We start from the raw sequence: 16,908 nt of genomic DNA on the forward strand, positions 1-16,908 counted from the left end.
AGAAGGAAGAACTGCCGACTATAGAAGAACGGACTTTAAAAGTCTCCAATCTGGCGGAAATGGCAAAGATTTCAGCGTACTTGAAAGATCAAACGCAACAGAGATATATTGTGGAGTGGAGAAGATGGATTGATTATATCCAGAATAAATATGGGACTAAAAAGTTTCATCTAGCATTTGAATAAGTACTGATGTGATATTTATATTGCTTGTAGTTATTTTATAAGAGTTAAAGTGCGATAGATTTAATATTTTATTGTTGTTTGCATAAGGTAGACTATGATTGCTTGTATTTTTATACCCTGTATTGAGCTCTGGGAAGTCGGGGAGGGGGGAGGGGGAAGGGAGGGAGGTGTTGGGGAGGGTTGGGGAGAGGGGAGGGGGTTGGGAGGGGTTTTGTTTTTTTTAAAAATGTATTGTAAAACTTTTCAATAAAAAAAATATATGGACATAGAATATACAACATGATCTCATCTACATTAGCTATTTCTAACACCTCGGTTAAGTTTCTGCTTCCGACTAAAATGCACATTTAGAGTTGATTTTTATTTTAATTATTTTTCTTCATGATGATAAGTTTTAACACGTTTTTATTTTAATTATTTTTCTTCATGATAATAAGTTTTAACACATTTTTAGTATTGTATTATTGGGCATAATTATTTAATTCTTTTTAATCTCTTTTTTAACTTTTGTATTTACATTTTGATATTTATTGCCCTGTACACCGCCCTGAGTCCTTCGGGAGAAGGGCGGTATAAAAATTTAATAAATAAATAAAATAAATAAATAAATAATAAATAAAATGATAAAACTGATGCAAGAGGTGATTATTAAGTTAAAATATATATCTTGCAGATTTATTAATAATACCAATTTATACTGTTCTAAGGATTATTTCTTGACTAAATTGTTTAAACTGTAAGAAAGCAAAATATATTTGTCACCTTGCCAAAAGAGGTGACTTTGGAACCTCTTGGTATACTAATTGATTTATCAACCAACAAAGTATTTTTATTTATTTATTGGTGGGGCAGAAAACTAACATACGATGCTGCATTCTCTGGTGGTGTATTTGAAAAGAAATGTAAAGTTGCTACAAATAAAAAGAAATGCATTATGAGGAGGTATTTAAAGATAATGGTAATTAGAGGAATCATAAATGCTATCCTCCTCATTGCTGAAGTCTACATACAAAGACTTATAGGATAATAGAGTGAGAGATGATCTTTCAGTTAGTCCGAATCACTTACCACAGTAAATAATTCATCATCAAAACAAGTAATCAAAACAGTTGTACAGTAGTACTTGTATAATGCTTCAATCCAGATAAATAAAAAAATAGATTCTACTTGATTTTCTAAATCCATTCTAGTGATCAGACTGATGATGGAAATCAGACTGTAGATGAACCATGCACCCCCTTATCCAAATTTGGCTTGAATTACTCCAATGAGAAAATATCTACTAATATTCCAAATATTTGGCTCCATTGTCATACTTCAAGATATATCAAGCAGTTTTTTTTAACGTTCAGTTGACGTCTGAGCTATAGCTAAATCTTACCATTATATCACTTGGAAAATATTGATATTAAGTGATAATACTTCCACTTTTCTCCCTAAATGTACCTTCTAGCATATAAATTAGCATATGTAGGTTTTATGCAAAACTGTCTTCCCTTGCCTTTTTCTCCTTTGTTTGTGATATTTTTCTTGTATTTTTGACAAGTAGAAATGGGTTCCCTGCTCACAATATTGTATACCAGGTTCTGAGTTATGTAAAACTCTTTCTGGACTAACTGCAAAAATAAATAAATAAGTGAAAGCAAGTTCTATATTGTGTATATCACACAAAATGATCCTAATGAATGTGCTCATTTATCATTCCTATTGAATACGATTTTAATGAGGGACGCCCCCGCCTGTGTCTGACTAATGATCTTGCTGATGAAGTGGGTACAATGCATTTCTAATACTGTCCTCTGTAATAATAAATGACAGCTTTCTAGAATAGATTTTAGCCCCATATTCCCTTTCTTTTCTGAGTCAAAAGAAGGTCATTTCATTCATGAGTGCACAGCTTTCAGATATCCAAGTTATTTAAAATCTCTTTTTTTTCTGATTGTAAGATCTGAGACAGAGAAAAGATAAAGAGCTCCTGAAGCTTCATTTTTTTAAAAAAGTGGGAAAATCTTCAGTCGGGCAACACTACGGAACAGTTTTGCTTAGAAAGAAAGCTATTTTCTTTCCTCTTCTTTGTTGCTGTTTTTTTTTAAACTCAAACGTTATCCTGTAGCAGATGTAGGCTGCATGCTGTGAATTCAAAGGCTTTGTGATCTTTTGTTGCTTGCAACACCCATGGACTGTAGGGATGCTTGTGAAAATGTGTTGTGCAAAGCAAGAGCCTATTTCTGACTAGCCCTCATTCATAAGTCTCAGCAGGGCCCCATTTGCATTGTTGTAACCCATTTGGATATTAGTCCTACACGCAAATTCCTTTGCTTGGAGACTCTTTTTACCTACTTTTCGTCATTTCTAGGCTTACTGCTCAGGAGGGGATGGCAATTTAATTCCTGGCCATTTAAAAAGCTGCTTGGATTGCCCTTTGTGTACACAATTTGCTGAAAAAGGATTGATTTCAAGACAAAGGAGTTAACAGCGATGTTTTTAAAAAGGAATTTCAGAAGCATCAGATTTCTATTCTTCCTATATCCCCTGTCCATCTTAGTATACAATGGTGAAATGAGCACTGTGTATGTATTTCTATCACAAAGACATCTATAGTACAAATCCGAATAATAATTAAGTTCGATTGTCATATTTCTTCTAAGTATTCGAGGGATTGTAGTTGTCTGATGGTGTAGACAATTCTATTGGATATCTCACTAGACGGAGTTAACAAAACTACTGTACTATAGTTCTCTTATAAAGGGAGTTGGTTTAAAATAATCTATCCTACGGATAATTACTTAGAAGATTATTAATTATTCTCTGCAGTGGGATCTTCAGGGGGATCAAAAAGTCAAGATGATGACCACACCCATGTAATCAAAGCCCCACCCCTTTTTACAAGCACATAAAAAGGGGCAGGGCTTAGATCCATGCTGTGCCCCCATCCTAACTTCTTGGTACTCTCTCTGCAGACCCCCCCCCAATGCTCTGGATAAGTGTCAGTTTACAGAACTGCTTTTATTGTTTCCTTCCACTTTTTTCCTAACATTTTTTCCAAACATTCAATCACTTTCCCGTAACTTAAATCTGTTATTTTGTATCCTGCTATTTGGGATAATAGACAGTTGGAACTAATGTTATAAACTGCAGTTCAAAGATCTGGAGGCTCATATACTTTTTTTGAATAGGTCATTTACTTTTAACCTATTCTACTTCACATTTATATACACAACACATTGATATAGAGAGTATATGTGTGCACTTATAATTATTTTTATTCAGTAGCAACAAATAATGGTATTCCCTCTCTCATTGATTCACTTTTCATGACATATTTTAATTGAAACTATTAAAAACAATTCTATTTATAGGTTAGTCAAACTAACTGTAAATAAAATTTTCCCTTATTTGCACATGCATACATTTTCCTGTAAAACATGGTACACTGTAATGGCAATTTTTAATAAACAATGTTCTTCAAATACAACAAATAAAGTAGCTCATTTTACAATTTATTAGAAATTGCCATTACAACGTAGCACATTTTACAATGCAAATATAGGTGTGCTTATTAATTAAAATTCCACTGAATGGGAAAGTGCTTACAAGTATGACTTCTAGGAGTGGCACTGCAATTCCATTTCAAGTGATGCAATCTGTCCCTACATTAGTTAATAAAATAGCAGAAGAAAAACACAATTATTAAACCATGTGCCAGGCAAAGGGACTTCTCATTTATTTTTCTAATCAGATACAAATATCTCCATATTAGGAATGAGCAAATATTCCAAATCTGTATTTGCTTAGTATTATATCTATGTATCTATCCGCTTAGTTTTAAAAACAATGCAACATTTCAAAACGAATGTTTTCAAATATATTTTTCTCAAAATACACTTTTTAATACATCTTGATTTTTTAAAAGTCAAGAATTGCAACAGTACATTCAGTATATGTGAAAATGGGGAATCACTAAGTTTCTCCTTATGAATCCAGACAATGCAATCATCAAAATTCCTAAAATCTAAATCCCTCAAACAACTCTGGGGTAGCAGAACAAAGGAAGGATACAGCATTGAACCTTTTATCTAACTACACAGATTTATTTCAGGATCAAAAAGATGTTAATAAGAACAAGAATGACTATGCTATATATGTATTTTTCTTTAGTAAAGCAGCTATATCACTTTCCCTGTCTGTGTGTGTTTGTGTGTGTGTACTGTCAATATTCATTTGTTTAGAAATGCTTCCACTGTTCCTGGTACTTCTGACTTCACAGACTTAGCAATAGCAATAGCATTAGCAATCATTTTTATATACCACTCCATAGTGCTTTACAGCACTCTCTGTGCGGTTTACAATGTCAGCATATTGCCCACAACAGTCTGGGTCCTCATTTTACTGACCTTGGAAGGATGGAAGGCTGTATCAACCTTGAGCCCATCATAATTGAACTCCAGGCAGTGGGCAGAGTTTGCCTGTAGTACTGCATTCTAACCAATGTGCCACCAAGGCTCCAGACTTAAAACCATCTTCCGAGGAAATTTCTGCTATTTATTCAAGCTGATTTCTGACAGAGGTACTAGGACTGTGGTGGTGAACCTGTGGCACGGGTGCCACAGGTGGCACACAGAGCCCTCTCTGTGGGCACGCGTGCCGTCACCCCAGTCCTAGGCCTTCAGCTTTTTTTGCTTTAGGCCCCCGACGCCGTGTGCAAAAAAAAAAAGGTTCACTCAACCAATTTCAACTTCTTGCAGGGAAAAAAAAATCTCACAAAGTTGGAATTGATTGATTGAACTTTTTAGTTCCACCCAGTCTGCCGTTACAGCCACAGCCACCCAATGGGCCATGCCACCCAATGGGCCACACCCACCCGGCACCCGATGATACATAAGTGGGTTTTGGATTGCAGTTTGGGCACTCGCTCTCTAAAAGGTTCACCATCACTGTACTAGGATATTGCATACCTAAATTTGTATGATGGCACTTGGGGTTTCTTGTAAGGTTACAACATTTATGTCAACTTACTATAAGTATACTGCTTTACTATATTTACATGATGAATTTTCTAACTTGCATTCAGTTCTTGCAGAGCAATCCTCCTTGCCTTGATGGAGCCATTATTAACGTTAGCAGTCTTCCTGCTACCTGTCAGTAGAAAGCAGGTTAGTAAAGACTCCCACGGCAAGCAGTAACAGGGGTTCAAAGTAGTTCGAAGACTGATTTACAATAATCCCTCTCCTGATGAGATTTGGAGGATTACGAAGCTCCAGAGCTTCTTGTGATCTACCCCAGTCTATTCTCAGGTCTCCCTTCTCCCCTTTGCTGATACTAGAACACCAACATGGGGAAGAAAAGCACTGTGTACTTTTTTGTAGAATTGGTATGTGTGTGAAAATTGCCTACTTCTGCCTTACTTTTCTGGACCCTATAGGATTGCTGCCTTAGTTACTTGTTTATTTTTTTTATACTGATGTCAGAATATTTGGCATTTCTTCTTCTGACTGTACTAGGTTGAAATCCCAGGATGCATTTTTCTACCACCCCATTCTTTTATGTTCTTGCCCTCTCATCTCCCCACACATTTAATTTTCCATTCAACTGAGAGAAAGCAAGTCAATGCTTTCTACTGAGAGGCTGCCTGCTAAAATCTAAAGAATTACACATAATCAAAGTTTCTTATAGGAGAAGAAATATTAACAGCTACTGTCTACTTACTGACTCTCAAACAGGTTGTGGACAGTAGCTCTCCACCCATCCAGTCTTTATTCTACTCCCACTCCACCCAACAAGAACAATTGTGCAGCTGTTCAAATATCTCCCTTGTATAGACTATAAATGGCACTGAAATTATGGTGTTTGGTTATTTTAACTACAACTACAATTGCATAAACTACAACTCCATGAATTTATTAACATGTCTAGTTTTTACAGAACAGTTTGGTATAGTAAGAAAGAGCCTGTGGCCTGAGAAAGAGCCTGTGGCCTAGAGGTTAAAACAACTGCCTAACATGCAAAGCAGCCCAGGTTCAAATCTCAGAAGGGTATGGCTGACTGATGAGAGCAAAGAAGCTTGAAATAGCTATATTAGTCTCCCCTCCTGCCTGAGCAGGGGGTTGGACTAGATGACCTCCAAGGTCCCTTCCAACATTATTATTATTATTATTATTATTATTAGTAGTAGTAGTAGTAGTAGTAGTAGTAGTAGTAGTAGTAGTAGTTAAGGGATCAGACTGCAAAACATGAGACCATGAGTTCTAATTCCACTTTAGGCACAAAGCCAGCTGGGTGACCTTGGGCCAGTCACTTTTTCTCAGCCCCAGGGAAGAGGCAATGGCAAACCACTTCTGAGAAACCTTGCTAAGAGAAATGCAGCAATTTGTTCAGGCAATCACCAAGAATTGGACACGACTAAATGGAAGGAAAAAAACAACTTTTTACCATAGGTTTTGATGTTGCACTGCAGCTAGATAGTGCTAAGTTCTTTACTATATAAGGAAAGAATTTTGAATCCTTCGTTGCTGGAAAAGACTCTGCATCATTTCTGTACATGTCTTTGTCAGGAAAGCAGTGGCTGGTGTAAAATCATAAATAGCATCTTTTCTCTGCCACACTACAAGTAGTCCTTGACTTACCACAAGTTACAACAGAATTTTTAAAAAATGACTTAGGACCATTTTTCACACTTACAACTGTTGCAGCATCCCCTTGGCCACATGATTAAAATTCAGTTGCTTGGCAACTATTTCATATTTATGACAGTTGCAGTATCCTGGGGTCTTGTGATCACCTTTTGTGACCTTCTGACAAGCAAAGTCAATGGGGAAGCCAGATTCATTTAGCAACTGTGCTATTAACTTAGCAACTGCAGGGGTTCACTTAACAATTGTGGCAAGAAAGGTTGTAAAAGTCACTTAACAAATGACTCACCTAGCAACATAAATTTTGAGCTCAATTGTTGTCATAACTCAAGGACTAATTTTGCTATCTGCTTCATGTTTAAATCTTCCCAAGTCCTGTCACAATTACACTACTCTCCTGCTTTGTCCTCATCACTTCTGACTTCCAATTACCATCAATGTGGCAGCAGCATCTCTCACACTCAACAACAGAAAGATAGTCCATTGCACAGCTTGCGAACCCGTGCTTCTGACTCCTCAGCCAAATTTCCTATACTTTTGAAAACTAATCAACCCATCATAACGACACAGATAGCAGCCTGTTCTGGTGGTTGTTTTGAAAATCAGCAAATGAACAAACAAATATGTAAAGATAAATGCATGGCAAAGGTGAGCAGAAGAAAGATGGAGAAAGGGGGGAAATGAGGGTACCTATTTAAGCTTTGATTTCTTTTTTTCTTATTCATGAATTCATTGAAATTTTGGGCCAAAAATATATATATGTAAGCTTGACAAGTGACATGTGCGAAGCAAAAAAAAAGTGAGCATTGTATAGCTGAAATAAGTTGGACTGCAGTGCTCTCAACTCAGTTACTAGCTGGCTAGATCTAAGAGTATAGGAAGCCTTTTTCAGAAAACCCGTCTTGAAAATAGGATGTTAAGGATGCTGGGGAATCTCTAAAGAAGGGGTAAAAGCATAAAAGCCAATAAATTCTGCTTAGAATGCATTGCATGTATGGTTCAGTTCACCTCAGTAACTTTAAGACTTTCTGTTTCTCATTCAGAATTCCTCAGTCAGCATTAGGAATAGCTGGCTGAGGAATCCCAGGAGTTAAAGTCAACATCTCTTAAAATTTCTGAGGTTGAAAAACACTGGGCTAGCCTATCACCTCTATATAAAACAATTTCCTAGAGATACAGCTTTGTTTAGTTTTATTTCTGTGGGATTTTGTGCCGATTCTTATTCTGCTATAAAAGTTTAGAAATTATGTGGGCTAACCAATATATTCTTATCAAATAATTTCATCTGGTGTACAATTGACTAGTTTCTACGTTTCTACGAAATCTCATCCGTCATCCTCAGGCTGGTGACTTCAGTTTCGTTCTTCTGGGAGAAGTGTGTGGGGAAAAACCCCCGAATGACCAAAGATCTACATACAAACACCCGCGAAAACCTCAGAAAACAAATATGTGCATGTGTGTGTGTATATATATATATATATATATATATATATATATATATATATATATATATATATATATATATATATATATATATATGTATATATATGTATATATATATATATATATATATATATATACCCCAAACATGGGACAAATCTTTATTTCCTGTGTCAGCCTATCCTGAAGGCCATCGACAGGCAGTAGTCACACCGGTGACAGCTCATATTTGTGTAAATTTTAAATTGCTAACAAAGAATTAAGGGAGACTGATATGCATTTCAAAATTATTAGTTTTCATCAGTCAGCCATAGCCATACCCTTCCGAGATTCGAACCTGGGCTGATTACACATTAGGCAGTTGTTTTCACCTCTAAGCTAACAAAGCGAGAGAGATCCTGTGGCTTAGAGGTGAAACTACTGCCTGTCGATGGCCTTCAGGATAGGCTGACACAGGAAATAAAGATTTGTCCCATGTTTGGGGCCTAGCAAGGTAATCTAAAAAAAATAGTTAACAAGCATTTGTCATATATCTCCCCTTGCTTCTCTGCTAACAAAGTGAGAGAGATCCTGTGGCTTAGAGGTGAAAACAACTGCCTAATGTGTAATCAGCCCAGGTTCGAATCTCAGAAGGGTATGGCTGACTGATGAAAACTAATAAGTTTGAAATGCATATCAGTCTCCCTTAATTCTTTGTTAGCAATTTAAAATTTACACACACACACACAAATATATATATGTGTGTGTGTGTGTGTGTGTGTGTGTGTGTGTGTGTGTGTATGTATGTATGTATGTATGTATATATGTTTTAAATGTTTGTTAAGCATTCAGAATACACTTGCTTAGTCCCAGACACGGGACAAATCTTATTTCCTGTTTCGGCCTAGCCCAAGGCCATCTACAGTCAGTAGCCACAGGAGTGGCAGCTCATATTTGTGTAATTTTTTTTTCCTTGCTAACAAAGAATCTCCCTTTATTCTTTGTTAGCAAGCAAAAAAAAATTACATATATATATATAAACATGTCCACAACCTGATTTTCTGGTATTTGAACAACTATATCATGAGGATTTATAGAATTAGCGTGATGAAAGAGTCCTGTTCTCCATTAGATTTCCTGAGGAATCCATAATGACTTGGGATTTCCTGCAGAGAACAACATTATCTCTCTGCTTCTTTTTTCAAGCTCAGTTTCCAGCACAGATGGATTTCCTGCTCCACATGAGATCTCATCCTCTTTCCTTTTGAATAGTAGAAAAAGTGAATAATATCCAGCATGCTGGAGAAAATGATATTGTTTATCGACTGCCTTGTTTTAGATTTTATTGCATTAAGACTAAAAATCCAACTTACAAAAACCTTATTAACTTTGTTTACACAAAATGATATATCTTATGACTAATTGAATCATGTGTTACAAAATTAACCCAATTGACTTTACACAATAATCTGAGGCATAAATAACCAGCTACATACTGTGTGGATCCAGCCATGGTCAGAATTAAAGAATTAGAGCTGGGGGAGTCATCTTGACTAACAAAACGATTCTGTGTATCAGGCTTCAATAACTATTCAATATCAAAAGGCACATTATGAATATTATGGTTATACCTAATACTGTATGGCTCTAAAGCCAATTCCTTAGCAGTGTTTCTGGGTGCTGTTCATTGGACAAGGATCTGGATTTTGCAAAGAAAGGTTTTGTGCAAACAACTTACGTTTGCACAAAACTATTCCATTTTTAAGGAGGAGAAAGACAGAACCTTCTGTAAATAAAAGCAGCGAGCTAGACTCAATTAACTGGCTGGAAACTTAACTTACTTCCTGTAGAGATCTGAAGCCATGTATGGTAATACTCTGAATCAAACTATGCACAACTGCATTAAAGCAATTCATGTATTTATTTAAATACTTTTAGATATCCAGTGTGACTGTAGCAGAATCAGACTATGATGAATGTGAAGAAGGTTGTTTTTATCGTTTTTAATCTCTTACACTTTGCCCAGTATAAAATCATTGCACTTAAAAGTTTTTATTAATCTTTGGAGGCAAATATTCATTGAAATCAATAGAACTACCTGTTAAGTCGTGGGCTTTTGGGTGCAGGAATGATGACACAAGGCTGAGTACAGGATAACTCATGCTTTATTCTTGCTGGAACTGTACTGAAACTGGGGCTGCAACCAGCCACAATATATAGTCTAGCCCCTAGGCGGCAGCCAATGGGTTTGAACCCACTCTTGCCGCCTGGGGCTAGCCAATTGCAGGACCGGAGACAGCCAGTCTGGGTTGCTGGAGAGCCGTTGGCTGCTCCAGCAACGCACATGGTGTATCACCACAAGCCCAGTACATAACACTACCAATGATTATGTGTTTGTAATACAGTTATTGCCACAGTAAGGCAAAAATTTTATTTTCCTTAACAATAGTTGCAAAATGCTATATCTTAAGCCTTTTTTTAAAGGTGTCACATGTGTAGTCATTATGGCATTAATTTGAATTACATTCATTGTAAATACTGTTTCTGTCATTTACTGTAGCTCCCACCTTCCTGCCTTCTCCCACTTCCCTGATATGACTCATCTCTGCTTAAGCAAATATGCTTCCAGCTTCTAACAACTAGCTCTGCAACAAACCAGGCAACGGGGCAATCGATATGACAGACAAGAATCTCTCTTTTCCACTGGACTCCTCTAATCTAATGCATGCAACACAGAAGTTAGAACTGGATGGGTTCTGAGATGCAGAAATACATATTTTGAATATAAAAAACTGTTCAAACAAAACTTATTGCTGCAGGGCACACTTATACTTTGAGAATGATAAATAAGATACAATTGAAGCATAGAACAAAGATTTCCAAGTTAGTAATAGTACTAATAATTGCTCAGTTTCCAGTCTAAAAACACTTGATATAAACAAACCAATGAAAATCATTTCCATGAAATATAAATTTTAAAATATTTGTAGATGCTGGATGCAAGAATTCTGAGTTCACTTCATTGAAATATTACCTATTTGGCCATTTATTTCACTTTTAAAAACAGTCACTGCATATGTTCATTTATCTGTTATATTATGTTATTTCAGCCTTCCATTTTTTCCTTATCATTATGTAAGGTTTATTCTCTCTCTGGATCTACCTTGTTATAGAATAAGTAAATCTTTAACAAGGATTTGAGCAATGGAAGATAACAGAAATGAAAATGCATTTAATATTATGAATAAATAGGTTTTCAAGTCTTCATTCTCTTAATTCTTGACAATGGAAGATATTTGGTAGCCTAGCATCAGCTCAATAGTCTCTGGCTATTTCTTCTACTGATTCATAGCATTGATCAATCTTCATTTTGCTGTGACACAATCAGAGCAATAAAGACTGCCATTATATTGGTAGGATGGTAGGATGACAGGAGAAGGTGCTGCAAATCACTAGTGAAAAACAATTTGCATTCTAAAATACCATAATGGACATCATCACATGCTCAGGAAATAAAGTGATTCCCAGATTGCTCAGAATTACTTTATGCAGTATTGAAAAGGATAAAGTTTTGTTCTTCTAGATCTAAAGTTATTTTCAAATGAGCTGTTTTATATCACAAAATGGAACAGCACAGTTTAGTTGGACTGGATTTCTTTAGTGCAATTTCCTTTTTGGAATAGAAACCATATGGTGCAATGTTTATAGTGAGAGTTCAGAAGTTTGTGAACATCTATCTCAGCCAATTTCTACGGTGCATTGCTAAGATTGGCATAGCCTTCTAATAGTAAAAGAATATACTTAGATACACTGTGCTAAGAACTCAAGTTCAAACTAAAGTGTACTTCCATCTTTCAGCAAAAATCCCTGTTTCCTTTCCATTCCCTTTTCTGCAATCTTTGGCAGTCAGGAAATGACAGGAATATATTACAGCAGGCTGCTATTTTTGGTCCCAGTTCCAGACAGTGCCTGCCAAGGTGATCCTGAACACAAATCTGGATATTACCATGGCTAAGGTATTAGTCACCTTGTATGCTGTCACAATTTTTCCACACACTATTAATGCCCCTTGCCTAATCCCTCAGCACAGAAGTTAATTATTTTTACAAGCCAAATAAACACATAACATTTATTATTCAAAACGTTAAACTAACTAAACTAAATAGAACATGTCGCTTCCCCGATATTTTTCCTGTTAGGGCTGCGCAAAAGCTCTGCAGGATGTAAACGGGCTTTGAAACAGAAAATCCTCCCCAAACTCTCACACCTTCTTGTTCTCCCACAGTGACAGGATTAGATGTCTACTTAAGAACCAGGCCAGTTTCCTATGTATTGCTTTTGCAAGCTGAGAATGTGAACTAGGACAGTGTGGTAAATAGAAATCAAGCACCTACCCACAGCTATTCCCTCGCAGTCTGACATCATGCGAAAAGAAGTTTCCTTTAATTCTGCTTAGAAGAAGCCGCAAGAGCATAAATACAGAACTCGTTCCATCATCCGGGCAAGCAGATCAGGAGTTAAGAAAATACCAACTGCTCTCTCCAACCCCAACCCCCGCTTTCTTCTTGTTCTTGTTCTTCTCTTTCTTCTTCCCGACAGTGTATTTACCCACCAGAAGAGTTTAGAGCAACGTATTCTGGCTCTGCCTTCCCATTATGGGATGTAAAGATAAGAATGTGCTTTTGTGCCAAAAGAGCACGCTATTGGTGGATAAATTTGTTGACATCCCTCCCCTTCAAACAGCTTCCTCTGTAACTGGCACATTAAAGGCTAGAAAATGCCATGGAATATTTATGAAAAAGCTTTTAAGCTTATGCTGGGAATCCGAACTCAAATGCCCACTGAAATAATCATGATGCAAAAAGCTTATAGCCAGGGCGTCTTTCCAAGGCATTCCTAGTTATGTAACAGGAACATGTCCCTGATTTTCAGGCACTGAAGAAACATGAAAGCAGCTCTAGATTTAAACACTTTGACAAGATGTGTGGAAATGTCTAGAGCCAGGATATGTTTTTTGAGTATATATTTTAAGGAAAGAATTCTAATAGTTCCAGAAGGCATTTTCTCTTCTAATTCTATCTGTTTCTAGATTAAAACAAAGCATGATTTAATCCTGTTCATGCACCTCATAAAACTGTTAGTCACTGTCCTGTGAATAAAATGACATTTGTGGAATATATTATAGCATAGAATATTGCAATCCAGGGCTTTCTTAAAGCAGTTAGATTCACTCAACATGCTAAGCCCAAACTAAACCAATGACCCAACAGTGACCATTTTTTGTTGGGCTTAGATCCAATCATGTCTTTGAGGGTATATCAAGGTTACAGATTGGATGAAACCAGGGCTACATAAAAAGATTTTAAAGGGATGGCAGAAAATATCGAATTGATTTAATATTAATACTGCTACAATTTATTTGAATAAAGACTCCTCCTCACATCTCAACTGACTGCCAGGTTGAAAATAAAATGTGTTCTTCCATAGTTGCAGACATACAATGTATGCTTCATACACAAAAGACATACCTGGGCAAGATCAAATCAGAACTTCCTAGTAGGCAACCGAGTCTGGGGGGAAGCTTTGGGGGGTCACATAGGACTTCCAGGCAAGCTGATGGGCTTCACTTTGTACAACTTTGGCTTACTCTGATAAGTGAAACTGACCAAGTTATTTTACTCCTCCCAAGTTTTCATGTAGGAAATGCTTTCCTGGGCACAAAAACTTCCTTCAATTTGTTTTTCTCTGAGAGGTGTAACACATTGTTTTTTTAGTATTTACAAATAAATTCACAAGCTGAGCACAACTTAATAATTGCTATAGTTCTTTAGGATTCTTATTGCATTATTGTTGCTAAGACTAGCATGGGTGGGAAGATAGGCTAGGCACATATAAAGACAGCACAGAAATAGACATGCTTAGGAGTCATTTATTTCAATTATGTACCTAATTATGGACTAGACTCTAGTAATGAGAAGGCAAGGCAGGATAGCTGCAAAATATAGCTGTTTTAACTTTTGATTGGGGACCACCCAGAATTGGTTATAGATGAGCAGCTATGTAAATGTTTTAAATAAATAAATAAAATGCCTTTTTACTGAGAACAGTACAAACACTCCATAAGTCATAGCTTTAAAAACCCTTTACATATTTGGAAATACATATTTATATGGATTTTTAATACAAACTTTAAAAATCACATTATAACTTTGAAAGTGGAAATGAATGATTCAAATACCTGTAAAACTGACACGGGTTAGAAATACAATGATCCTTCCCTGGATATATGCCTATTTATCAGCCGGCAAGGAGGGGCTTATTTTTCTTTATTTACTTATTTAATTCAGTTTTAAGTCTGCTACCCTGACTTTAGGTGGCTTATGAAAAAGAAAACAAGATTTCAAAGAAAGGGAATACAATTGGCTGGAATACTTACTCTACAATACTGTGCAACCCAAAGAAAAATTTAAAAATTGTCCAAAATCTAAAGAGCTAAACCACCATACTATTCCAAGATCTGGGAGAACAACCAGGATTGGAGCAGTTCGGGAAAAGTCAGTAAGGTGGGAGCAGTATAGATCTCGGGGGAGGGGGGGGGAGGGATGTCATTCCAGAGGATAGGAGTGATCACCAAAAAGAGTTTAATTCACAAGGATCCAGAGTATGCCATTCTAACTCAATGGACAGGTGGAAACATATTGAGACAGGCAATCCCTCAAGGAGCCAGACCTTATGGTGGGACCTTATGGTTACAGGTGATAACCAGCCCCTTGAATTGTACTCAGAAGTCAACTAGCAACCAGTGCAGTTTGCAAAGCAGCCGGGTTGTGTGTATGTACTATGACATTCCTTTAATTGCTTGAGTCATCTGTATCTTCCAAATGGTCTTCAAGGGCAGCCCCTGTAGATTCAATTAAAGTAATAAAACTGTAATGGACCAAGTCATGAGTGACTGTCTAAAGGACCTCCCACCTTGAATAATCACATTTCAGACAACTGTACTGTTAACAGCAATATATTTTGTGGTTGAACTGATGCACATGCATGAACACACACAAACACACATTGATACCTAGAATTAAGATTAAACTAGTAACATGGGGCTTCAGATATAAAATTACAGAACCATTTAGGCACAACTGGCATATCAGTTGTGAAGTGGTGCAAAGGCCCTCTTGGCCCAGCTATCACCTGCTCTTTGAGAGGAGCTGTGAGGACTACCAATTGTACATTGATTTTTGCATGTGAAAGTGCAACCTTATTGAAGACTATCTTGCCTAAACCATTAGGTTCTTGAACTATTATATAAAAAAATATAAAACACTTTGTATACATTGCCAGTATTGGTCTGCAGGACAATCCTGCAAGGTAAGTCAGTATTACTATGCTCCATGTTGATAGATTTAAGAATTTGGACACCTTGCAGGCAGGCATTGCAACTTCCAGTATTATTTTCATTGGTTTAGACTTTCTTTCTTTCTTTCTTTCTTTCTTTCTTTCTTTCTTTCTTTCTTTCTTTCTTTCTTTCTTTCTTTCTTTCTTTCTTTCTTTCTTTCTTTCTTTCTTTCTTTCTTTCTTTCTCTGATCCTAAATTGGCTTTCTGTAAAAAAGAAAACTATAAACTAAAAAGGAAAGCAGGGATAAGGAGGAGGGTCTGAATGATATATAATGAGAAAGGGAGAACTAAGGCAAATAACATTTTGGTAACCTGTGCTTTCCAACTAGTGATGAGTCGTAAACTGTGAAAGTTCTTTCTGATAGAGCTAAAATTTAAACTGGGGATTTCCAATTGCATAGTTCAGGCTTGTAGCTAAATATGATTGGGATTCTACTTTATATAAATTAATTTACTGTATACAAATGAATGAACATTGCAAAATTTTAAATACTACTGCTTTTGAAATAGGATGAATAAAAATGAAATGCAGTGTAGGTAAACAATAATACTGTCTCTTGTTTAGAGAAGCAATACATATTCCATCCACTCAACCTGTGAAGGGTTACACAGAATTGTACAAATGAATTATGTTAATATAAGATTGATACATGATTTCTCCTGTCAGAAGCTTCCATGTTCTTATCTCTGATTAGAATTATGGCAGCATATTAGGCCTGGGATGAATACCTCCCTGACATAGCAGATGAAATGAATAGATCCCCTTCAATCTTCATTTATCACCTACAACAAAGGTCATACGGAGTGATTGTTTTTGCTAATCAACTGGGCCTGCTTATTAAGTATATACTTGTTTAATTGAATGAGGTCAACACATTCCAATCCAGTTCTACACGTCACTGCCTTGCCAAACAGAAATGGTATACATAAAAGTATGTATCATAAAACTCTCTGTGTATTCATTTCTGATCTATGCAAACATATTTGCTTTCTTCCCCACCCTTCTTTTTCTTCAAGCTAAGGAAGAGGAAGACATTCACTTCTCACAGGGTCCAAAGAGTAAATAATAAGCACATGGGGAAAGAAGCAAATTAAAGAGCAGCTCTTTAATTTTTTTTAATGTATTTGAATTTCCAGAATTCTGAATTACTGAAGTTGATAATAGTCCCTAATCACTTGTACAAAAGATATATTCAACGCAAACTTACATCTTAGAGAATATAATACAGTGGAATGGGATACAATGTCATACAAATCATATTTTTAGAGATAACACTTT

At 36.3% G+C, this 16,908-nt stretch overlaps 1 protein-coding gene across 2 annotated transcripts in view; it reads right to left on the bottom strand.

Annotated features, from left to right (window-relative positions):
- EML1 (EMAP like 1) overlaps nucleotides 1-12,866 on the bottom strand; it is a 149,706-nt gene extending 136,840 nt beyond the window's left edge. For both annotated transcript variants that reach the window (XM_081336730.1, XM_081336729.1), the window contains exon 1: nucleotides 12,628-12,866. In XM_081336730.1, the coding sequence (XP_081192856.1) occupies nucleotides 12,628-12,658 (31 nt within the window). In that variant the 5' untranslated portion in view covers nucleotides 12,659-12,866. The remainder of the gene's footprint in view (nucleotides 1-12,627) is intronic.
- Between the last annotated feature and the right edge of the window lie 4,042 nt (nucleotides 12,867-16,908).

The sequence above is a fragment of the Vipera berus genome, assembly GCF_964194415.1.
Source record: "Vipera berus genome assembly, chromosome: 1".
Classification (NCBI taxonomy): domain Eukaryota; kingdom Metazoa; phylum Chordata; class Lepidosauria; order Squamata; family Viperidae; genus Vipera; species Vipera berus.